The sequence below is a fragment of the Mobula birostris genome, chromosome 3 (genome assembly GCF_030028105.1).
Source record: "Mobula birostris isolate sMobBir1 chromosome 3, sMobBir1.hap1, whole genome shotgun sequence".
NCBI classification, from domain to species: domain Eukaryota; kingdom Metazoa; phylum Chordata; class Chondrichthyes; order Myliobatiformes; family Myliobatidae; genus Mobula; species Mobula birostris.
In genome coordinates this window covers 51,036,438-51,062,074 of record NC_092372.1, presented here as the reverse complement: position 1 = coordinate 51,062,074, position 25,637 = coordinate 51,036,438, and the positions used below count along the sequence as shown (strand labels likewise).

The following is a 25,637-nucleotide window of genomic DNA, read 5'->3' as shown; positions in this document are numbered from 1 at the left end:
TAACAACACTTACAATGCCTCAAAAAAAACTTATCATCTTAAAGATTGAAAACAAAATTTTGTGATAACAAAAAAAAACCTACTGAGCAGAGAAGTGAGAAAAAAAAAAGAGAACCCATTAGGTGTACAACCCGGAGCCATGCGTCATACAAAAAGCTTCTAAAAAATAAACATCAGACTGCCAGCAAGAAAAGAAAATATACTAAAAGAATTTACAATTAGATCGTGGAAAAGTTATATCAATTAACTCAAATGATAATAACGAGCAAATGAGCCCCATCTTTTCTCAAAATCAAACAAAGGTTCAAAGGTCTGACTTCTAATTTTCTCCAAACTAAGACATAGCATCACTTGAGAGAACCATTGTGACAAAGTGGGAGCTGATGTATCCTTCCACTTCAACAAAATGGCCCTCCTAGCTGTCAATGTAACAAATGCAATAACATTTGCAATACCTTCAAGTAAGACATTTTTTACAAAAATATTTAAGTAATTTCCCTTACATGTTGGAGGCTGACCTGTTAGATACTATGATGAGTATGAATCCTTTGATTAAGGGTTCTATTGGAAGAATTTATAATTTACTATTACAATGGGATAAGCATCCTTTGTCTAAGATTAAACAGGATTGGGAAAAGGAACTTAATTTGACTTTTATGACGGAGGATTGGATGCGGATATTGAAGTTGGTTAACTCTTCTTCAATTTGTGCTAGCCATTCATTGATTCAATTTAAAATTGTACATCGTTATCATTTGACAAAGGAGAGACTTTCTAAAATCTTTCCTAATGTTGATAGTCATTGTGATAGATGTAAAACTGAGATAGCTACACTGACACATATGTTTTGGTCTTGTTCTATATTGGAACAGTTCTGGAAGTCGGTTTTCTCAACAATTTCTAAAGCACTTAAAATTAATTTACAACCTAATAAATTAACTGTGCTTTTTGGAATAGTTCCTCAAAATATTCATGGTATTTCTGTGTCTGATGTAAGCATATTTAAGTCTTTACAGAATAACAATTCTTAGTTCTTGAAGGTTTATTGAGTATTTAAGAGCATGTGTTCCTTTCTCGTCATGCACTTGTCTATATTTTCCTTGCCTATATCATTGGTAGTGATGTAGAAAATTGCAGCACAATACGGTACAATAAAGTACAGGCTCTATGGCCTCGATATTCTGCTGACATTTTAACCTACTCTAAGATCAATCTAACCCTTCCCTATGACATAGCTCTTTATTTTTCTATCATCCATCTGTCCCTTATCAATCAGCCTCTATCACCACCTCTGGCAGGGAGTTCTATGCACGCATGAAGTGCATCTTACAGTAAGAAAAAATTCCTGATTTTGAATTTGCAGTACCAGTTAACTTTTATTTTAAACATGTATGCTTTGAAATCTTACAATCTTTAGCTTTGAGTTAGCAAACAGTTAGCTTTGTTATTTCGTAGATTTTAATCTTTCTGGAAATTGTACTGAAGGAAAATTCAGCATTTTAAACCTTAGATGAAACTTCAATTCTGATTCAGGAACAAACATAAGATGTATCAAGCAGATGATATTACTCAACTGAGAACAATAATACTGTGAGCATTATGCTGGATAGGATTCACAGAGGGTTAATAGCTTTTTTGACAAGAAGAACCATTTTGTTTTCTTAGTAATCGTCTTGTTAAACCGCAGCACATTTTCAACAACCTGGCTTATTGTTGCATATTGACAGTTGCATGATTTCTTCTCTTTGGCTTCTCTGCAGTTTGAGTTCCAACTCCTGACTAACTGCTGTTGTTTTCCCAATTAAGAGATACCTAAAAATGTGCATAGTTTTCCAGTTTTGAGTTTAGAGGAGAAGGAATAATGGCACTTTTCGAGCCCACAAAGCAATTCTAGTGTGCTCTTAACATGAGGCGTGGAGCTGAGAAGTCCCTGCCCCCACACTCAGACCTACTTTGCCCACCTGTTTGCTGTGATGCACGACCATGCTCCCTGAGATCATCGGTGATAATTAAATCAAGCTCAACAATAAATTTACGTAGTGTCCTCTGCTGATCATTTTCGTTGGGGTACTAGAGTGATATTTTCTGTGTTAAGTTTTTAATGTTTATGCAGTAGATTAATAGCCAGGGCACATTTCCAATTGTCTCTTCTCAGAATTCTACACAAGTAGGATAGACCTAAGCTGGTTGGCACTGTTTCCCAATGATACTGCAGCATTGGATCCCTCAAGGTGTCCAAAGGTATCATGTGAACTTCAGTCAAGTAGTGAGCTGGAAATCTGCTTGTTGATCCTTCAAGTCAAGCTCAAAGAACAGCCATGAGGATCAAATTGTTCCGAACCTTTAGTGCAATGACATTATGTTGCACAGGGCCTCAGCATTGAGGATTGCCCCAGTATTTGGCATATTGAAAATGATGGAGCCCCAAATGCCAAGTTGTATATTTGCGTGTAAGTCTCTGATAGGTAGAGACAGGTAGCTGTTCACAGTCGCTTCGGGCAAAATTACAGCAAAGCTCATGCTCTTTTAAATTCACTTCACACTGCCATGCATTGAGATTTTCTTTGACTGAAAGAGAAAAAAAAAAGTCATGCTGTGTTCTATTATTATCCCATTGTTCTGATTTTCTGATTATTAATCAGACTTATGCTTCAAGGAGATATTATTGCATGTCTCAGAATTAAAAAAAGCTTCATGCTAGAAAATAAGCCCTATTACTGTTTAATCTGTATCATCAATTTGTCCTTAAGGGTGTAAATTAATTATTAAAATGACTTCTGATCTGCCCAAAGGATCTAACTTAGGCCCTGCTGCTATCTAACCTGTTTGCTGGTCCTTGACAAAATTTAATTAAATCATTTATCGGTTTCCAGATATGTGTCGGCATCCACTCAGCCTCACTTTTCTTCATGTCCATCCTATTTTTGTATTGTCTGATTATTTGTCCAATTACTGGTTTGGTAGAAATTTCCTCCAACTATTCTGAGCCTATAATTTTGCAGAAGCACAAATGAGCTCTTGTTCCCCAGCTTGCACTTCTTCCCCTGGATACTCCCTCTGACCAAATTAAAACATCCATGATCTTGGCATCCCCCATTTTCTTTGTTTCTTAGCTGGTTTGCATTTACTCCAGGCTTCCAACTTATTTCAGTTCTGTGGTCTTGCACCTCCCAACCCCTGGAAACTTTACCGTTTGCTGCAACCTTCCCGATTGCAACCTTGCAACCCTTCAAATCTGAAGTATATACCATTAATTTTAATTCTTCCACTGAGGCTTTAATCTCTGAATTCCTTCCCAGAATCTTTTTCCTTTCAGTTACCTTGGCTGCCCTAATTAGCCGGAGTTTCTGGAAATTGTTAAAAAGACAAACTACCATTTCACTGAGTGACAAACTATGTTCTCCAATGAAATACAGAACAAATTAGGGTACTACCAATATTAAGACAGTTCTATAACTATATCATATAATATATAACTATAACTATATTAGTTCCTAATCGTTATCAATGGAGCAGTTCAGCCAGTATACTCTATCATGTTCTTTAGATTGGTTGTAGATAAGCAAAATCAGCATTAACACCGAGTGCAGATAATGGACTGCCTTATACCATTCAATACCATCAAATTCTTCATATTTCCTCATTTGTTGAAGTAGTGAAATTGTTTCATTTTTACTCCCAGCCATTTCTTGCATCCTTGTGCCTAAATGTTTGAAACTACAGTGAGCGAACAGTTGTGAATCGTGTTACTGCTTATTTCGTGCCAAGTATCAGTGACAAAAAAAACACTGCTTTTTGAACACAAACACACTCAACTGATGCTATTTAAATACTGTTCACTCTAAGCTTAGTGTCGTTTCTAAAACCCATGCAAGTGCAGACGACTGAAGCTGTTCAGCAAGTCTCCTGTCCTAATTAAGCACCATAGTGTTCCCAGCAAATGAGGGGGAATCCTGGCTATTTTCTCAATTAGATTTTGCTCTTTAAGAGCCCCAAATAGCGACTGCCCCAACGGCCCAGTTAGTCAGAATCTACTGTACTTCTAAAACACAATGGGAAGCTTTCAGTTATTTGCCCTTATTATTTTATGTTAATAGGTGTCAATTATCATTTTTTCTTAAGAAGACTTACTGTGTTAAATCCCTAATTTATATAGTTTTCAGTTTCTTGCAGAACGTTCTCATTAGTCTCACAAGGCTGCTCAATTATATATCTGCATACAAAAATATGCCATGTCACTTACATGTAGTGCAGTTGCATTCTTCACTATTAGCAATTCTCACTTTGAAGATCAAGAAGATCTTTGAAGATCTTCAAAGTAAATAAATCAGTTATAATCTGAAGGATTGTCTAATAATCATCCTCTAGTCTGATTTCATTTTAATTCATTGCGTGTTTTGGAGGGTAGGTTCCCAGATGTTCCAAAAATGATACATACATACCAGGATAGAATTAGTATGCTTCAATTTACGAACAAATAATTTTGTGAGGTACAGAGCTTAACCTTGTTGAAGTCAGACTCAATATTTCATCAAGGTCAGCAAGTAACATAATTCACACATTTAAATTTTTCTGTTCCATCGGTATTTTACCTTTTCATTGATTTGTATTAAAGATCTGTCTGTTCACTAGTATATATGCTTAAAATATGTGACCAGAAATTTATGCTACTTGTTGTGTAAAATTTTCATGAAAATTTGCATGTGTCAAATTATATTAATTAATGGATGCATGTGTGCTAATCTTACAGCTGCATCCACTTCTAGATATTCCACAATAAATTATTGTACTCAGATTTGAATTGGAATGCCTTAAGCACTAAATAAATTTCTAAGAAATAATTTACTTTCTCAGCAGCTGCACAACATAGTATCATTTACTGCCCGGGGATCAAATATGACTCGTCAAGTTTTCTCAATCAGCCTCCGCTATCAATTCATACAAGTTAATTAAAGTCAATAACTTTAAAATAAACTTTTAACTTAAAGCGTCATGGTAGCTTTACAGTTAGCGCAACACTTGACATTGCCAGCAGTAAGATGGGGATTTGATTCCTGCCACTAAGCAGTTTGTATGTTCTCCCCTTGACCGCCTGAGTTTCGTCCAGGTGCTTTGGTTTCCTGCAACATTCCGAACATGTATGGGTTAGGATTATTAAATTGTGGGCAAGCCGGTGGCACCAGATGCATGGAGACACCTGTGGCCATCCCAGCGCATCCTTGCTGATTTGATATCAGTACATTTCACTTTGTGTTTCGATGTATATTTGGCAAATAACGCTAATCTTCTTAAAGATTAAATTAAAAGTGTATCAGGTTGTTCCCCACTCTTCATTCTTAGTTAACACAATTCTAATGCAGGCTTTCTGATTTCACGTACAATGTACAATGTCATGTACAATAACGTGGTTTTAAAATATTGGGTAACTTGGTTTAAATATATTGACAACCACAATAAGATCTTAAGTAACATATGGCTTTACACCGTCATATCGATGGCAGTTAGCTCAAAATGTAAAGATTTTGTGAAACAGAAAAAAGGTTGACTGTGGAAAATAAGGAAAGAAAAATAAAATAAATTTAATTTAGTAGACTCTTAAAATATTCACTGTCAATGATGGCTCTGTAAAGATCAAGATATTTAGTACTTGTTTATATCTGTTATCATGAGGTATTTTGGCAAGTGAGGCAAGCACTTAGATATAAATGGAATTTATTTTCTTTTTAGACATTATATGCTGAGACCATAGCAGAGGATGTTCCTTCTGCCAAATTAATCCTGGTGGTTTTGGCTGAAGATGCAGATATCCGTTCAAATGGAGAAATCACTTACACGCTCCATGGACCGGGAGCAGAGAAATTCAGATTAGATTCTGTCACTGGTGAGAAAATATGTGCAGTTCAGATATAGAGGAAAAGGATGCTTTTGTTTAGTTTGCATCCTTAACGTTCCTGGAGGATATGCTATGAACTATCCTTTTTTTTTACAGTAGTATTGTCATTTTTGCTGGAAATCTCATTAATCTATTTAATTGTTAATTTATGGTGTGAATATTATCTGTTTAGGTAAAGATATATAATACTTTTAATAAATCACATGGCATCATCAAATAATGGGAGATTATTCAACCAAACAATTATTTGAGTGCTAAAATTAGTTGAGAGGCCAGATGTCAAATATGAACATTTTTCCTCCAATAGCTATTTCTGTAATTAACTTATATTCTACTTAAATATTAGGTGAATTAAAAACATTAGCTCCACTTGATCGTGAGCAGCAAGCAGCTTATAATCTTCTGGTCAAAGCTACTGATGGAGGTGGCCGTTTCTGCCAGACTGATATCGTTATTACACTGGAGGATGTGAATGATAATGCACCAGTGTTTTCATCTGATCAGTACACTGTATCTGTATTTGAAAACACGGCCAATAAAACATTGCTGACAAGAGTTCAAGCCACTGATCCAGATGCAGGTAAGATCAAGTCAGTGCTACTGAATTACCAGTATTGTACAGCACAGTTACTAGAGACTAAGACATTTTTTACATTGTTACCAGGTTAATTTACGATCTAGAAATGTGTGTGTGTGTGTGTGTGTGTACATATCAATTATATTAGTATAGTGTTTTTTGTTGGTTGTGAGTAACACATATATTAAGCAAGTTTTCACATTGCAGGAGTGCCAATGGTATATACTATTTATATTAAAAAATTTTGTAACTGAGAGGAAGTAAGCCTTTGATCTTGTCGTGGCTCACTTGGTTAGGTATGATCTTGAATTTTTCGTTCAATTTTAGACACCACACCTCAGAAAAGCAAATCCTGTTCTTAGGTAGTAACAACAGAGATAGTATCAGGTCAGAAACATCATAATGAGGATGATATTTGACTTCTATTTGAGGGCCAAGGAGCTATCATTGATGTATTCAAAGTAATGTGAGAGAAATTGAAAGACTTTGATACCAGGAAATAACTTGCAGAGAATTTCAGAACAGAAAATCACAATCTTAGAATTAAACCAAATAAGAGAGACATCAGTAAATATATTCATAATTTGGTTGTAGATTTGCTAACTTGCCCTTTGTATTAGGACTAGTAAGATGGATCAAAGACATGGTAGTACTGATGGGTCACGATGTCATTGAATGGTAGAATGAATTGAAGATCTGAACAGAGCACTGTTAAAATTTATTTGAGTTACCTTGAAGTGACTATAGGTGGCACATTCATACTTGATCTTTTGTTGTATCTCTGCTTGGAAAAGGGAATAATACTGTCATAATCCTAGTCAAGTGCATAATACTCCAAGCAAATAATAGGGCCTGGGAATACATTATTCTTCTACTTCATTTTAGCTGTATCTTTAAAAGAATTATTGTGACTGGAATGGATATGATGGTACAATACAAACATGAATAATCAAATCAAGTTTAATTATCATTTAACCATACACGGATACAGCCAAACAAAGCAACATTCCTCTGGGCCCAAGTTGCAAAACATACACAGCACATTAAAAATAATGAGCAAAAAAAAAGCCATTATATAGCCCAAGAACCTGAGTGACATGTCCCAAAAATTGATGTGTATAGTACCCAGAAGTGCGATCCAGCTTATCATTGTACCGATCAAACACTGGAGAGCAGCACCGATGGGAGAGGCACGGATGCCACGCTGCACCACCTCTACTATCTCCTCTCCCAGACTGCAGTTGCTGGCAAGGCCGCAGCTTGAGACCTGGTCCTCACTGCAGCTGAGGCTAGGCAGCTCCCATGTCACCTGTCATTCCACCAAACAAGGAAAACAGGCCTGTGGCATCTTACATTATCAATGTCCAACACAGTCTTGTGATCACAAGAGGAACATCCAACGCGATCACCCATGGTAATAATTCTGGTGATATCTCAGATTAATTCTGAGCTCTTGTCAGCACAGGAGCTTGTCACTGAAAGACTGTCCAAATGTAGTGGAATCAGAACCTTGGGAGTTTCACTTGCAAAGTTTGCCTGGGTTAACTGCTGACAATTGTTAGCCAGTTTTGCTGATTGTAATTATTGATGTATTTTTATCTTACATGATGTTGATACAATCCTGTGCATGAAACAAACTGCATTCTGGAGGAACCATGAGCCTCAACAATATTTGCATAAATCCAATAAATTGCTGATCATGCAGATTCAGCACTGATTTTATGCATATTGTTAATTTCCTAGTTCTTTCAGTAAATGTAAAATCATTCCAGCAATAGCTATTCTTTAAATGTGCAAATTAAGCTGTTCAAAATTTTGATACTGGTTTATGAATTATACGTCAAAGAGTCCCTCAATATATTTCAGTCAAATAATGCATCTTGGTAGCATAAGCAAGATAAGTGTGGTATGTTTACAATTTATTAATAATGAAATATAGTTTTAGGGTCACCAATAAAAATGTCTTAATTTTGGAGTAGCTTTAACAGTGAAGTTTTTTAAAAAGTATCATTAGTTTATTAAAATAGAAAAATGAAAATAACTACTATAGTAGCATGACACTATTACAGCTCGTGGTGTCAAGAGTGTTGAGTTCAAATCTGACGCCTTCTGCAAGAGTTTTTACACCCTTCTTGCGGAATGCATGGGTTTCCTCTTGGTGCTCCGGTTTCCTGCCACTTATTAAGTTCATTTGTCATTGTAAATTGTGCTCTGATTAGGCTAGGGTTAAATAGATGGACTGCTGGGTGGTGCAGTTTGTTGGGCCAGAAGGGCCTATCCCATGCTGCATCTCTACTTAAAAATTAAAATTAAGATATTGCACATCTAAAGTTAAAAGAACATTGGAATTCTATAGCTAGCTTTCTCATATATACATACGTACTTACATACAATATACTGGATATCATCCCAGCAATTTATAATTGTGTCTAGTTTGCTGGCGTATCCACAAAATGTTGTTAAACTCTTCCCATAACCATCCATAGGTGTAGAAATTTGCATACCAGCTAGAGGCATTATCTATACTGTAAAGTGTTATAGGTGTTGGCACATGACCAAGTGGTTAAGGTATTGGTCTAGTGATCTGAAGGTTGCTAGTTTGACCCTCAGCTGAGGCAGTGTGTTGTGTCCTTCAGCAGGACACTTAACCACACGTTGCTCTGCGACGACACTGGTGCCAAGCTGTATTGGCCCTAGTGCCCTTCCCTTGGACAACATCGGTGGTGTGGAGAGGGGAGCCTTGCAGCATGGGCAACTGCCGGTGTTCCATACAACCTTGCCCAGGCCTGTGCCCTGGAAGCCTTCCAAGGCGCAAATCCATAGTCTCACGAGACTAATGGATGCCTATATATATATATGTGTGTATATATATATATATATAGTGTTATAGATTATAGAACAGAAATAAAGGTGAAAAATGAATTCTGTAAAAACCTTTGTCAAAATTTGTGTCACTAGACCTAATTTACCAAATTCTGATTTGCCCAAACTACGTTTAAGCTATCTGCATGCATAGCCTGTTCAGAGCCAATTTTGGTTTTCATTCTGAAAAACAAGATACTCTTCTTTAAAAATGAAATAAAATTTTAGTTACTCAAAACGAGTCTTAAAATTGTTGGGGCATTTTCTCAAAATGCACAGGTAAATTAAAAAAAAACCTTTGCAAATTTCATTGCACTTCCACTAATTTGATTGTTTGTTAAAACAGCATGTGTTTTTGTGGATTTCTACATTTAGGAGTAAAAGGAAGCTAAGCATAGTGTACTGCCTTGTGTATATAATGTACAATATAAAAGTCAAGTAGTACATTATAAATTTTAAAGTACTAAGCCAATGCAAGTTGGTCACTTCAGTTCGTTAAATGTATTGACTTTATTTTCACTGAGACAATACAATTACGAGTATGAAATATTCTGTTTTAGTTTTTTAAATGATCTTTATGTTGAGGTAATGAAATTGATAAAACCCTTTTTCTTTCTAAATTTTAATACATAGGTTTGAATCGTAAGGTGCTTTATTCACTTATGGATTCTGCAAACGATCATTTCTCCATTGATGAGTTGTCTGGAATTATTAGTCTGGAGAAACCATTAGATCGAGAACTCCAAGCTTCATACATTCTTACCGTGAAGGCCACTGATCAGGGAGCTCTGAAAAAGCTGTCATCCATATGTACTGTGCTGGTTTCTGTGCTGGACATCAATGACAACCCACCTGTATTTGAGCATAGGGAGTACCTAGCAACACTTCCTGAGAATACTCCTTTGGGAACTGAGGTGCTTCAGGTATTTGCAGCCAGTAGAGATGCTGAGACCAATGCAGACATTACCTATTCCATCATTAGTGGCAACGAACATGGGAAATTCAGCATTGATCCAAGCACAGGTATATTTTGGCCTATATGATTATTGTGGAACATTGAGAATAATTTGCTTAGCAATAATACATTGTAAGTTACACAGCGTTTTCAAAGTTAATTTCTGTAAGGTTGTTATGGTGTTTTTTCCCTCTTTCTATTAATTTGCCATTTGATTTCCATTAGGTGCTATTTTTGTGCTCTCAAGTCTGGACTTTGAGACGTCTCATGAATATTATTTGACAGTTGAAGTCACGGATGGTGGAACACCTTCACTTAATGATGTGGCAACAGTGAATATTAATGTGACGGACATCAATGACAACACTCCTAAATTTAGTCACGACGTATACATGGCAGTGATAAGTGAAGATGCTCCTCTGGGACAGCTGGTTGTTACAGTAAGTTCAAACACTTACCAGATAATTCTTCTTCATTTAAACATAGAGAATACTTTAATAGCTTAAAAAGAACAAGAACTCAAACTTGGATGGTTTTTATTTTAGCACAAACTAAACTACATATTACCATTGATTCCATATAACCTCTGCTAATTAACTTTGCAAACTACCTCTGCTGCATTATTTATTTCAAGTATTTGAAATTCTGGTTAGCTGGAATTTTGTAGATATGTATTGCATTTATCACTATTCTTTGTTATCTGCTACCTCCTCAGCATAAACAGTAGTAATAAAGTATTGAGGAAAATACGAAGATTAATGTAACAGGAAGGATACAGATGAGAGTAACCAGAGTTACTTACACCAAGCAACTCAAAGGAAATAATTTTTATTTTCTGAGAAGACTGAGGAAGATACGTTGCAAAATGTAACAATTGGGAGACATGATCAGAGAGGCAATCAGTAATTCAGAAATCTTAAGCAAGACATTGTTTTAAACAATGAAGCACTTTGGATCTAATAGTCGCTGTGTGAAGCAGGCAATGGGAAATTAGGCTTTTCCTGTCACTGGGCACTTTCAAATTGCATTGATAGTGATTAGGAAATAAATTGAGGTTAGAGAAACACGTAGCAGTATTTCCAATCACCTATCTCACATTGGTTTGTATCAACCAGCGGAGCAGGTGGCAGAGGAGGATAATTCATTATAACTTAATTAATCATGAATTGTGGGTAGAGCAGGCTTAATTAATTAACTGTTCCTGATAGATAAATTTATATTCCAAAATACATAAGCTTCAATTAATTAATGCAAATAATTTCTGTCTAAGTTCAGTGCACTTTGAATTATTTAACTTTACTATTTTTGATACTAATGAATAAAGGGACTGTAATTATTGGTTGCTGTTTTTGTGAAACATAGTATTTCCAGCACGGGGTCCTGCATAAATTTAAGTCCAATTTCCCAATGATTTCCATGGTCCTAGTGCAATGATTACCACAATTATGTCACTAAGTATAACCCATGATTTTAAGAGGCTCAGATATTTCTGTAAGGTGAGTTGATTTTTTTTTTACTATTCCTCAGTCCATTACTCAGAGAAAATTGAGGAAAAAGGCCAAACTGATCCGAGTAGAAAAAGATGAAATTGAGGATGAATAGAGAGCTTTTGGATATTGGTTATTTCTTTCATTTTTAATTAACAAAGTTGGTTATTTGTTTTGAACAATGAAACAATTATCTTGCTGGAAAATTATATTTCAAGTGCTAATCATGTTTATCATTAACTGTATTAATGACGTAGTTAAATAATTTTAATATATTACCTGTATTTGAACAGCTATTTATGATCTATTTCATGTGATAGCCAGTGATACTAAGACCAGAAATATTTTAATAGTTCACTTGATTATGAGAGACAGCACTGGAGAAATGCTTTTTTTGTGTAAGTGCTGTAAGTGCAGACTTTGAGTAGAGTTGCACCCTATTTCAAACAAATGTGTTTATTTGTTTTGCTATGTAGTCCATTTTCTTTGTAAATATTGGGACATTGTGGAATAACAGTTTCCAATTTTTGCTCCAACTCGAAATGCTCGAACTTCCTACAACATGCGTTGGTTTCCATTGATGCAAACCTGGCTCCCTCCTGCGACTTCTCAGCGGCATTTGAGTGGTCTGAGCCACAGACCCCACTGCCGGCTTGCCTGTGAAGTCTGTATCTGCTTGCATTACAGGGGAGCTCCTTGAGCAGATTTTGGGTCAGCGTTGGAAACCCCATTTGTCAACTTAATTACCTCCCCCCCCCCCCCCCCACCCCGGCCCCTTTGACTTCAGCAAAGTCATCATTCCCAGAGCAGCCTCTAATCTAATCAGGTGTCCTCCTCGTGCGTTGGTACAGTAAGCTCCTCCCATCCCAATACGTAATGATCAACACTATCCCTCCTCCTCAAGCTAATCTTTTTGCTGGCTATCTCCCCTCTTTCTCTCCAGACCTGATCAACAATTTCAACCAGAAATGTTGACTGTTCACTTCCCTCCATAGAGGAAGCCTGTCCTGCTGGGTGCTTTCTACAAGCTGGTTGAATTGAATTGACTCTATTTCTTATATCCTTCATATACTTGAGTAAAAATCTTTATGTTACGTGTCCATCTAAATGTGCAATGTGCAATTTATAGTAATTTATAATAAATAGTAAGTACAACAGCACAGTCAATATAACATAGAAATACAATTGTATCAGCATGAATTAATCAGTCTGATGGCCTGGTGGATGAAGCTGTCCTGGAGTCTGTTGGTTCTGGCTTTTATGCTGCGGTACCGTTTCTTGGATGGTAGCAGCTGGAATAGATTGTGGTTGGGGTGACTCGGGTCCCCAATGATCCTTTGGGCCCTTTTCACACACCTGTCTTTGTAAATGTCCTGAATAGTGGGAAGTTCACATCTGCAGATGCGCTGGGCTGTCCGCACCACTCTCTGCAGACTCCTGCGATTGAGTTCCCATGCCAGGCAGTGATGCAGCCAGTCAAGATGCTCTCAACTGTGCCCCTATAGAAAGTTTAGGATTTGGGGGCCCAAACCAAACTTCCTCAACTGTCTGAGGTGAAGGAGGCACTGTTGTGGTTTCCCTATCTTCTGATCTGAAATCAGGCCTATAGACATCGTATGAGATTTTCTCATTTTTAAATTTTCAAGAGTAATCAGGTTATTTCCTAATTAAGGGGTAAAAAATTGTTGAACGTTATTACAAATCTGTGAGTAGAATTTCCCTCTGCCATTTTAAATCAATATATTAGCTTATTTATATGATGCTGTAGACTATTTGTATTTTAATCAATATTGCAAACATCTTGTTTTCCTCTTGTTGACTTTCTTTCAAAACAAACGATGAACAAGTACTCAGTTACAGAATGCCAATTAATTTAGACTTATTTCATTCTTTATTGCACCAATTAATCAAGTTGAAAATATAAAGTTGAGTGTTTCTGTGACTCTTATGGTGCAACTTTTAATTTTGTTTCATTTGAACCAAAGTATAAGATAATTTTCTCTGTATACAATTATCCTTTTTAGAAATTATGTTAAATATATGAACGTTCCCATCACATTATTCTTTAGAAACAGGAAGCCTTCAAAAAGAGGTATGTCTTGTTAGTTTATAATGAAAGATTATAGCTAATATGAAAATCAAAAAAAAACTATTGGTTCTGAAAGTTAGAAATAAAAATAGAAAAAAACTGGAAAAGGCAGTATAGGCAATATTTGTGGCGAACATTTCTGCTCTGTGACCCTTTGTCAGCCTTGGGTAAAAGAGATAACAAATTAGATTATGAGAGAAAAAGATATTGGTAGTGTTTTATTAATGTGATCCTAATAGGCATATCGTTTCTTGTAGGTTATTGCAGACGATTCAGATGGGCCATCAAACAACCAAGTCCGCTATTCTATAATTAATGGCAATCAAGGAAGCCCATTCAGCATCGATAATACCAAGGGGCAAATAAAAGTGGCACAACATTTGGATAGAGAAAAAGTGAGTACATTGCAAGATTCAGTCTTGCATGGTCAATATTTTTCCTACACAATTATTTAAGATACAAAAAAAGTTCTTTAAATTGTAAACATTTTTCTTGATAAGAATTATTATTAGAATTTAAATAGAAATATATTAGTAGCAAAAGTTCTTTTGAGTTTAAATGTGAATGTTATCTTATAAACTGTGTGTGTGTGTTTCTGTACATAAAGGATTAGGGAAGATAAATGTTTACTCTGTGTGACTATGTTCATCATACATAGATCCAGTGCATTTTTAATCATTTTGTTCTCCTGGCATAGATTTCTGGCTATACCCTGACAGTCCAAGCTTCAGACAATGGCACTCCTTCTCGGTTCAGCACAACCACAGTCAATATTGATGTAGCTGATGTCAATGATAACGCTCCCATGTTCTTACAGGCAAACTATAGTGTCATCATTCAGGTAAGAACAACAACATTTTATGGTAGTCTCAGTAGCATTTCAAGCATAGAACGTTACAGCACCAGACAGGCCCTTGGCCCACAATGTCGTGCCAAAATTTAACCTACTCTAAGGTCAATCTCACCCTTCCCTCCTGCATACCGCTCCGTTTCGCCATCATCCACATGCTTATCTAAGGATTTCTTGAATTCCTCTTAATGTATCTGTCTCTCCCACCACCCTTGACAGGGTGTTCTACACATCTTGGACACATCAATAAAGTCACTTCTCATCCTCCTTTACTCCAAAGAGAAAAATTCCTAGCTTGCTCAACCTATGTTCATGAGACATGTTCACTAGTCCAGGCAGCATCCTAGTAAATCTCCTCTGGAACCTCTCTAAAGCTTCCACATGCTTCTTGTAATGAAATGACCAGACTGAAGACCATATTCCAAGTGTGATCTAACCAGTGTTTTATTGAGCTGCAGTATTACTTTGCGGCTTTTGAGCTCAATTCCATGACTAATGAAGGCCAACACAACATACACCTTCTTATCAATCTCATCAACTTGTGTGGCAACTTTGAGGGTTCTGTGGATGTGGGCCCCAGATCCCTCTGTTCCTCCACCCTGTTAAGATCCTGCAATTAACTTTGTGTACTAGCTTCAAATTCAACCTTCCAAAGTGAATTTTTGTGTGTTGAATTCTGTCTGCCACTTCTCTGCCCAGCACTGCATCTTATCAACGCCCCATCGCAAAATACAACAACCCTCCACATTATCCATAATTCCATCAACCTTCTTGTCATCAGTAAACTTACATTTCCTCATCTAAGTCATATATAAGAATTACAAGGAATGGGGGTCCTAGAACAGATCCCTGCAAAACAGCACTGGTTACCGACTTCCAGGCAGAATACGCTCCATCTACTGCCACCCTATGCCTTCTATAGGCAAGCCAATTCTATATCCATACACCCACGTTGTCCTAGATACCATGTATCCTGACTTTCTGAATAAACCTCCAAAGGGAAACCTTAATGAATGCCATACTAAAATCCATATACACAGCATTTTGCTTTTGATTTTTTTTGAAAAGTATTAAGTAACAGCATTTGGATCATTAACCAAACTTATACTGAACAGGTGAATTTTATATCCCAGATGGGTCTGTTTAGCACTTTAGTTTACTGTCCTTTTTATGCATTTTCATTCAAAGAATGATCAGCATGTAATCTGTCCCGCACCAAAACCAGCTAGCCATCAGCCTGGTTTTTAAATTACATTATGCCTGAAAGTCCTTATCCTGAATCATAAACATCATAACTGTCTTACTGCAGTCTTGTAATCTTCTCTATTCCCTCCAATATGTTGGATTGTACATGTTCCACATATCCCTCTTTGCTTTAGTCAATAATAGGGCGAGGCTTCCAGTTACTATTTGTAACATTTACACCACCCTGCTGTCACTCCACCAAAATTGTCCCATAGCTTCTCTTCCCAGCTTCTGGAGGTCCAGTTTAGGCCACCTATCCAATCTAGCCTTTCATTGTGAATTCAATACAATGGATTCCGGTTAATCGGGGGAGCCATTCAATTGGGACAACTCTAAAGAACAAAAACTAAATTGAGAAATTCATTTGGGACACTATGCTACTTAATTGAGGTAGAAGTCTGTTGCCGAACAGTTTCTAACTAGCATCAGTCACATGTGCTTGCAGGGCTGGTAGTCACTACACGGTGCTTTGAGTGATCAGTTTTTAAATAGCATCAGCTGCGTCTGTTTACCCTCAAAAAACAGTGACTTTTGCCACTGATAGTTCGCAAGAAATATGCAGTAAGACAATTCGGAGCTGTTTTGCTCAACATGGCTTCAAGCATTGACGCTTAGAGATGCTTAGAAATGGCTGGGAGTGAAAGTGAAATGATTTCACTACTTCAAGAATTTGAAGGTATTGGCAATCATTAGACCATAAGACATAGGAGCAAAATTAGGTCACCTGGCCCATCGACTCTGCTGTGCCATTCAATCATGGCTGATCATTTTTCCTATCTCCTCTTCAACCCCAGTTCCCGGCCTTCTCCCCGTGACCTTCGATGCCATGTCCAATCAAGAACCTATCAATCTCTGTCTTAAATACACCCAGTGACCTGAACTCCACAGCTGCATGTGGCAACAAATTCCACAAATTCACCACCCTTTGGCTGAAGAAATTTCTCCGCATCTCTGTTTTGAATGGACACCCTTCCTGAGGCTGTGCCATCTTGTCCTAGACTCTCCCACCATGGGAAACATCCTTTCCACATCTACTCTGTCTAGGCCTTTCAACATTCGAAAGGTTTCAATGAGATTCCCCCCTCCCCCCCACTTCTGAATTCCTTCGAGTACAGACCCAGAGCCATCAAACATTCGTCATATGATAACCCTTTCATTCTTTGGATCCACTCCAACGCCAGCGCATCTTTTCTAAGATGAGGGAGCCCACTTGCATTCAGATGTAGAAGGATTCTTCATTGTTGTTTCCATAAGAATTTAGTTTTCCCAGTCAAGGTTGTTACACTGAGTTGAACCCCTGAACCTAGAGGACCAGTGGACCACTCACAGTTTGGCCTCTACCCTTTGACCTACTTGGCGTGGGTGACACTCCCAAGAGTCAAGGTATGAAGCCTTGACTCCAGCCAACATAACTCTCCAGGTTATCATGCCACATAGCCTTCAAACCACAAAGAGGTTGTAGTCCTCTTGAAGAAATCATAAGAACAGAGCAGATGAATTCCTTCATCAATAAATATTAAGTAGTGTTCTAATTAATTCTGCATTTTATTTAAATACAATAAGTGTTACTCAGTTAAATGATAGTTTGCTTTTTTATACCTTTTAACTATTTCAGCTAATTGGGGCAGCCGCCTAATTGGGCCAAAATGTGCTGGTCCGGATGTGTTAGAATTAACCAGAATCCACTGTATATCCTCACTGTGTGGATGGCCTAGACTGATATAACAAGATACAGAGAATCCACTTCCTTCTAATGTATGAATTGTACCTTTTTTTTATAGGAAAACAAGCCGATCGGATCCAGTGTGCTGCAGATTCAAGTGATCGACAGGGATTCCTCACACAATGGCCCTCCATTCATCTTTATGATTATTAGGGGAAATGAGGGGAATGAATTTCAGATAAATCCACAAGGTCTGCTCTTATCATCATCTCAACTTGACCACAAGCTCAAAGATGCATATGAACTTCAGGTGCAGGTAAAATATCCAGTCTTGTGCATTGCATAAGATTTTATCTTGGGTGGAACAGAATGGAGTTGATTTGAATCTCGGAATAACTTTTATTTTGAATTGTTTTACTTCAGGGTGTATACAAGTTGCTAGTAAACTTGTTGGTGGGGGGGGAGTTAGTCAACATTCCATTTATTGTATTTCCTTAACTTTTCTATTTACGCGATCTGTTTTTTCGCACATTGGATGATGGTCTTGGTTGTGAGACAAGATTTTTGTGGATTATATTTTGTTTCTTTGTTTTGTGACCGCCTGCAAGGAGATGATTCTCAAGGTTGTATATGGTATACATATTTTGATAATAAATTTAACATTTAACTTTGATTTCTTTTTGGGGAATGATCATGCAATTCGAATGCCAAGGCACATAGACTGCTTTCTTAGATTCCCTGTTGGCTATCGAGAGGACAATCGACCAAGCTTCTCCACAGCCTGTGACTAAGAGCCTAGCTAGAATGATTCCTGCCTCGTTATTTCAGTTCCGCCCTGCAACCCTCACCCACTTCTCAATGATTAAAAGCCTGTCAGGTCTCATGAAGCAGCCACACATTTGAACAAGATATTCAACGATGTCCACCACTTGTGGATGTTCAGCACTTCATTGCCCCAAGATTCACAACTATTAGGAAAGATGATGTTTTGCCAAATCAAAGAATCGGCCCATATGAACTGAGGTTTGAAAAGAAGCTTAACCACAGATGTTTCCTCTTCAGAAGAAAGAATTTGAAATGTTTTTTTAAACTTTGGCTTTTATCAATTTCAGGCAATTATATAATGTAATGCTGTATGTCGTTGCACAATAATCCAATGTTATTAAATCCCCAAGTGCCAAACTGCACAACTTCAGTACTCTGTACTATTTTGCACTAGCCCCGAATTGTTAACTTGCAGGTTGAGTCAGTCAGGAAGGCAAATGCAATATTAACATTCATTTCGAGAGGACCAGAATATAAAAACAAGGATGATTTTAATATGGTGGCTTTATAAGGAGCTGGTGAGGCCTCACTTGGAGTATTGTGAGCAGTTTTGGGCTTCTTATCTAAGAAATGATGCGCTGACATTGGAGAAGTTTCAAAGGAGCTTCACAAAAATGATTCGAGAAATTAAAGGCTTATCATCTGAGAAGCTTTTGATGGCACTCAGCTTGTACTTGTTGGAACTTAGAAGTGTGGGGTGGGGGGGGAGGGGTGGAATCTCATTGAAACCTATAGAATGTTGAAAGACCTAAATAGAAAGGATGTGGAGGGGATATTTCCTATGGTGGACGAGTCTAGGACCGGAGGGAACAATCTCAGAATAGAGGGACATTCATTTAGAACGGAGATGGGGTGGAATTTCCTTGGCCAGAATCTGTGGAATTTGTTGTCACAGGTGGAGGTCAGGTCACTGTGGGTAGTTAAGGCAGAGATTGATAGATTCTTGATAAGTTGGGGCATGATGGGTTACAGAGAGAAGGCAGGAGAATGGGGTTCAGAGAGAAATGGATCAGCCATAATCGATTGGCAGAGCAGTCTCAATGGGTTGAATGGCCTAATTCTGCTCCTCTGTCTTACGGTCTTTTGAAATTTGGAATAATTATTCAGCATCAGTAGTTCAACCGTCTTAACTGCAGGGCTGTTCGTATAAAAGTTCAAACAGATCAGTTAAATTTAGAGCCTTTTTTAATATTTAAAAATAGGGTAAACAGAAGAAATGACTGGAATGACTTTCAAATGCCAACTGCCAGTCTAATGTGTGGCAGGTGAAAAGGTAGTAGTCATTCCTAAATACCTGACATACATCTGATCTGCATTTCATGAAGGCCTTCAGATGGAAACAATTGGGACACTTCTATGGGTCTTCCTAGGCTACATGAACATTGTTAAATCCTATGTGGGAATTTTATGTACATTTAAATGGAATGAGTGCTGCACATTTTGCACACACTTCATATCAAACAGTGACTGTCATAACTAGAAATATGAGGCCAAGAGCACAACGAGCTTTCATGGTAAAGCATGCTATCTGTTTCTTTCTCTTTATTGCTGACTGATGGTGCAACTTACTGGTAGAGATAGTGTCTTCTCATTCTCCGGATTTCATACATTGCCCGTGAGTTAATGAAGACTGGGCAGGACCACCTGGAAATGGTTCGGGGTTTCCGGTGAACCAGTTAGTGATTATACCTTGAAGGTGAAAATTGTAACTCATACTTCAGTGCAACTAAAATTCGAGTGGATATGCCAGCTAGAGCCTTTGATTTATTTGATTTTGATTGACTTTTTATTTAAAAATTTTTAATAGAAGTTTCTCCAGATGTTTCAATATGATGAGCTGTAGAGTATATTTACATTTTAAAGAATGCGATCTGTCAGACTGTTTTGCAGCCACCTCACTCTGCATTGAACTAATGGGATTGATGATGTACCTGTATTGAAATTGTACACTGTTCTGAGAACATGTTCTACTAGCATTGTATGCGAGAATGTGCTGTAAATATAGTGTAGCCATCAATAATTTGAAACAACAAAGCCAATGGGAATTTTTGTGTTGTCATGGAAGCAGATCTGCTTTGCTGAAATTGATGTGTGCAAAGCTACAGATAATTCTCTAAGATTTAATGCAGAATTACCCTTGTATATAGGAGGGGGTTAATTAGGATAAAAATGTGAATCCTTTCAAGAGTTCAAGAGTGAAGGACATTATTACTAACAGCTTTGCCTAAGTCATTTGAAACTGTATTCTGAATTTTCTAATGTACAGAGTGCAGTTGAAAATCTGCAATAAGGCAAATACTTTAATATGAATTGAAGGGTATAAGAAGTAGGTTAGTCTGTAATGTCAGTTACATTTGCTGTTTTTTTTCCAGGTAACTGATAATGGACGACCTCCGTTATCCTCATCAACGTTCATAAAGCTTAAAGTTATTGAAGAAAGTATTTATCCTCCAGCAATCCTTCCTCTCGAAATCCACATAGCTACTGTTGGAGATGAGTATGCAGGAGGTGTTATTGGAAAGATTCATGCAACAGATCAGGATATTTATGATACTCTCAGATATAGCCTTGCTTCTGACATGGGAAACTCATTTGAAGTTTCCAGCACTGATGGCAAAATGATTGCACATAAGTCTTTGGACATTGGACAATACATTCTTAATGTCACCGTCACTGATGGTCAGTTCACAACAGCTGCTGATGTAACTGTGCACGTTAAGCAAGTGACAGAAAACCAGGTCAACCATTCTATCGCCATACAATTTGCAAATATTACACCTGAAGAGTTTATAGGAGACTATTGGCGTAACTTCCAAAGGGCACTAAGAAATATTCTGGGCGTCAGAAGGCATGATGTGCATGTTGTTAGCCTGCAACCTTCCGAACCACCTTCAAATTTGGATGTGCTCCTGACAGTCAATAAAGCAGGCAATTCTTTCCATCTGCCTGAAATTCTGTTCTATAAGTTGAATACCTCCGTGGTGGACATGGAGGAAATGATGGGTGTGCAAATATTAAAAGTCTTTCACAAACTTTGCGCTGGCCTAGATTGCCCAATTAGATTTTGTGATGAGAAGATCACTTTAGACAGTAATACCATGTCAACACACAGCACAGCGAGGCTGAGCTTTGTCACACCAAGACACCATAGAAAAGCTGTCTGTCTTTGTAAAGGTGAGGATGCCTTGTATTCAGTCTAAGTCATTGCTATGTAATACCACCAAAAATATAATACAGATCTTATAGTTTGTGTTTGCAAGTTTTAAATACAAAGAAAATAACATCATACAATACAAATTTACTTCATGAAATTGTACATAAAGCTGTAGATTTTTAATTGTTGAAGTGTCATCAATTAAACTCTCAAGAAACGTTTATTATATTTTATCTAATTTATTTTGCTTCTAGACAGCAAATGCCCCACTGTGCATAAACTTTGTGAAGCTAATCTCTGTCCTGCTGATACTGAATGTGTACCTGATGCAAAAGAGAAACGATATACATGTTTATGTAAAAATGGGAATCAGGGCCAGTGTTCTGGTAAGGATTTTCTCTATAATCTAAGTTGAAGGCTTATTTAAAATTTAATTTTTCATGAGTTTTATTATGCTATTGATAGCTTTCATTTCATATTGCATATTTAATTAATGTCTCTATTTCTATTAGATCTGGGTCTGTGTTTCACATCCTTGATTTACATTTGTAGGTGACTCCTCTCTGACATTCAATGGTAATAGCTATGTGAAATATCGACTCCTGGAAAATGAAAATAAAGAGGAAATGAAACTTTCTCTGCGCTTACGGACTTACCATCCATATGCGATTGTCATGTATGCTAGAGGAACAGACTACAGCATTCTAGAAGTAAGTGCAGCTCGCAGAAGTGGGCAAAAATTTGCTCAGTGCTATTCCTTGTATTTTGCTGGTTGGTGGCGTACTGGCATCAGCGCCGGACTTCGGAGCAAAGGCTCCCGAGTTCGAATCCAGCCGGCTCCCTTGCACGCGTTCCATCCATGGTGGGTTGAGTGTCGAGCTAGCAACTCAGCCTCATAAAAATAAGAAAGCCTGCTAAAGTCGTTGACAAACCAGTTAAAACTAAAGAACTTGACATGGCCTTCTTAACTTAGGGATGCTAAGTAATTTCTGTTCCATGAAAGAAAACTGAATGGCTCATGTTCATAAAGTGAACATACACAAAAAATGCTGGTGAACGCAGCAGGCCAGGCAGCATCTATAGGAAGAGGTACGGTCGACGTTTTGGGTCTTGGCCCGAAAACGTGGACTGTACCTCTTCCTATAGATGCTGCTTGGCCTGCTGCATTCACCAGCTTTTTTTGTGGGTGTTGCTTGAATTTCCAGCATCTGCAGATTTCCTCGTGTTTGTGTTCATAAAGTGAACCTTCATTTTTGTTATGGACATTGCAAGATTCTGTTATCAGAATACTTGGTGCATTTGGTATACAAACAAATTGAATTTTGTGATGAAAATCCACATTCTGGTACATGGGAAGATAGGGGTTTGGAGGGACTACTTGTCCACTTAAAGCTGCCCCAACACTCAATATTACCATGTCTTACCTCCACTTCTGTGCCAGTTCCATGAAGCAATCAATCTCCAAATTTTCAAGCATATTCTACCTTCCCTTTTAAAATATGTACAGTGGATCTAGTACCCACAACCTTCACCCATGGGTATACCCCAGTTGTTCAGCTTTCCTAATCTCTCCATAGTGTATGTGTGTGAGGTAGTATCGAGGGAAAGTTGATGAGAGTGTAGGGAAGTAAAATGACATTAACGTAGAACCATAACATTTTATTTTACACATGAGAACATCTAGATCATTTTGTACTCCAATCAATTTCAATCTTTTTCTATTTTGATAACAGTCTGCCTTTTGATTCCTCTTGCTTTCCAACATTAAACCCTATTTGCCAAGCTTTTGCCCACCCTCAATCTACCTAACCTGTTACGAGTCCAAGTATCTGCAACACAACATGCCCTCTCAGTAATTTTCATGTTATCAGCAAACTTAATTACTTTGTACTCAGTCCCCACGTCAATATAGACAACAATAATTCAGTCCCAAGGACTAGTGGGGTCTCCGTTAGCTATACCTGTCTAGTTTTAAAGACATTTATTAATTGTCACAATGTCTTCTGTGTGCTTCAATCCATAATAACACTTCACCCAATTCACTAAGCTCTTACCTTATACATTATCCTTTTATTATACAATTAATTTATAGTATGCCACATAAAATACTTCCTACCCATAAAAGTCAGTCTAAAACACTTCTGATGGTTAGTTTTCATTATGTTGTTTGGACTGATCTAATGATGACTGCCATGCTGTAGGGTGAGATCACAGACTTGATCGTTAATTAAATATAATTCTGGTATTAGCAGCATCAGTATTCAGATGTAAAAGTAGATTGATTGATACTCAATGCTGTTTTGCAGATTCACAATGGAAGATTGCAGTATAAATTTGACTGTGGCAGTGGTCCAGGAACTGTGTCTGTACAGAGCATTCAAGTCAATGATGGTGAATGGCATTCTGTTTCACTGGAAGTTGATGGAAATTACGCAAGACTAGTTCTTGACAAAGTCCATACAGCAGCTGGTACTGCTCCAGGCACCCTGAGGACACTAAACTTAGACAATTTTTTGTACTTTGGTGCCCATGTCCGACAGCAGCGCACAAAACATGGCAGAAACCCGCAAATCAGCAGTGGCTTTAGAGGGTGCCTGGAAACAATTATGCTAAATGGGCAGGAGCTCCCTTTGAACAGTAAGCAGAGAGGCTATGCAGTCATGGAGGAATCTGTTGAAATATCTTCTGGTTGTTCATTAATGCTTGCAGAAGGATGTACAAGCAGTCCATGCCTCAACAGTGGCACATGTTCTTCACTGCCCAATGGAGGTGAGTGGCTGAATTAATAATTGAAAATGGTTTCAGTGACCAATGAGTTAAATTTAATATTTAGTAATATTAAATATAGGATCATCAAAAATAATTTTCATTTAATGGCTGTTTGCTGCATTTTGATTAATGAATTAACCATGAACCAAATAAAATCTCAGCAAGAATTGTTCATCCAGAGCTTCATAGAAGTGTTCAATAATTTAAGGATATTAAGAATATGAAGCTGTCATGCAGCCTATTGAATATCCAATCTAATATAAAATCTGCTGCAAGCATTTATTCATATGAGGAAAAGTTGTGCAGAGCAGAAATGTTTTGATTTTGAGCAAATAGCTATATTAGCTATTTCCATGCTTAGTTTTTCTCCTGAGTGTATCTTTATCATCTCTTGTACTTCACCCATTAAACTATAGAATTAAAGTTTTTCAAATACTTGTGCAAATATATCCCCAAGCCTTATGTTGCTATGACTAATCTAATCTGCACCCATTGTCAAGGATATGATAGTCTTACCCTTGAATCTCCTTGTAGTCTACTTCATTCATAGTCCTCTGAGTGAGTTTGTTTCTGGTTTTAAATGGGGCCTCTAATCCCCTACTTTCAATCCAGGTGTACAATATTTGAGAGACCTAGCAGTCCTGGATTAGATGCATAGAGCTATGCATAATGGAAAATGGGGCCTTTGGTCCAACTTGTCCAAACCAAGCATGTTGTCCAACTGAACTAGTCCCATATGCCTGCATTTGGCTCACATTGTCCTAAATCTTTTTCCTGTCCAAGTGACTTACAGATGTCATTCTTGTACCCACCTATACCATTTCCTCTGGCAGCTTGTTCAATATGCACGTTACCCTCTGGATGGAAAAGTTACCTGTAAGGTCCCTTTTAAATATTCCCCTCTCACTTTGAACCTGTGCTTCAGGGAAAAAAGTTCTAGTGTACACAGTCTTTCGATATAACTCAGTCCGTCCAATCCTGGTAGCATCCGCTTTTAAGCCCTTTTGTACTCTTTCTAGCTTAATGACATCTTTCCTATAGCAGAGCAACCAAATCTTGTACACTTTTAACGATATGCCTCAATTTCTATCCTGATCAATGAAGACAAGTATACTAAACACCTTCACCCTGCCTTCTATGTTGCCACTTTCATGAATCAATGTACCCATGATCTTTGTTCTATAAAAGTCCCCAGACTCCTATCCTGTGCAAATCCTGCCTTGGTTTGTCTCACCAAAACGCAACCCAACGCACTTAGCTGAATTAAA

The 25,637-nt window shown here is 37.6% G+C and overlaps 1 protein-coding gene across 4 annotated transcripts in view; it reads left to right on the top strand.

The window, feature by feature from the left end:
• The window catches only part of fat1a (FAT atypical cadherin 1a), a 173,624-nt gene that overhangs the window by 128,285 nt on the left and 19,702 nt on the right, over window positions 1–25,637 (top strand). For all 4 annotated transcript variants that reach the window (XM_072252625.1, XM_072252624.1, XM_072252623.1 and 1 more), the window contains exons 12-22: window positions 5,728–5,881; window positions 6,240–6,473; window positions 9,966–10,355; window positions 10,513–10,727; window positions 14,121–14,258; window positions 14,561–14,704; window positions 17,740–17,937; window positions 20,819–21,620; window positions 21,855–21,986; window positions 22,153–22,310; window positions 23,907–24,369. In XM_072252625.1, coding sequence (XP_072108726.1) covers window positions 5,728–5,881; window positions 6,240–6,473; window positions 9,966–10,355; window positions 10,513–10,727; window positions 14,121–14,258; window positions 14,561–14,704; window positions 17,740–17,937; window positions 20,819–21,620; window positions 21,855–21,986; window positions 22,153–22,310; window positions 23,907–24,369 — 3,028 coding nt within the window. The remainder of the gene's footprint in view (window positions 1–5,727; window positions 5,882–6,239; window positions 6,474–9,965; window positions 10,356–10,512; window positions 10,728–14,120; window positions 14,259–14,560; window positions 14,705–17,739; window positions 17,938–20,818; window positions 21,621–21,854; window positions 21,987–22,152; window positions 22,311–23,906; window positions 24,370–25,637) is intronic.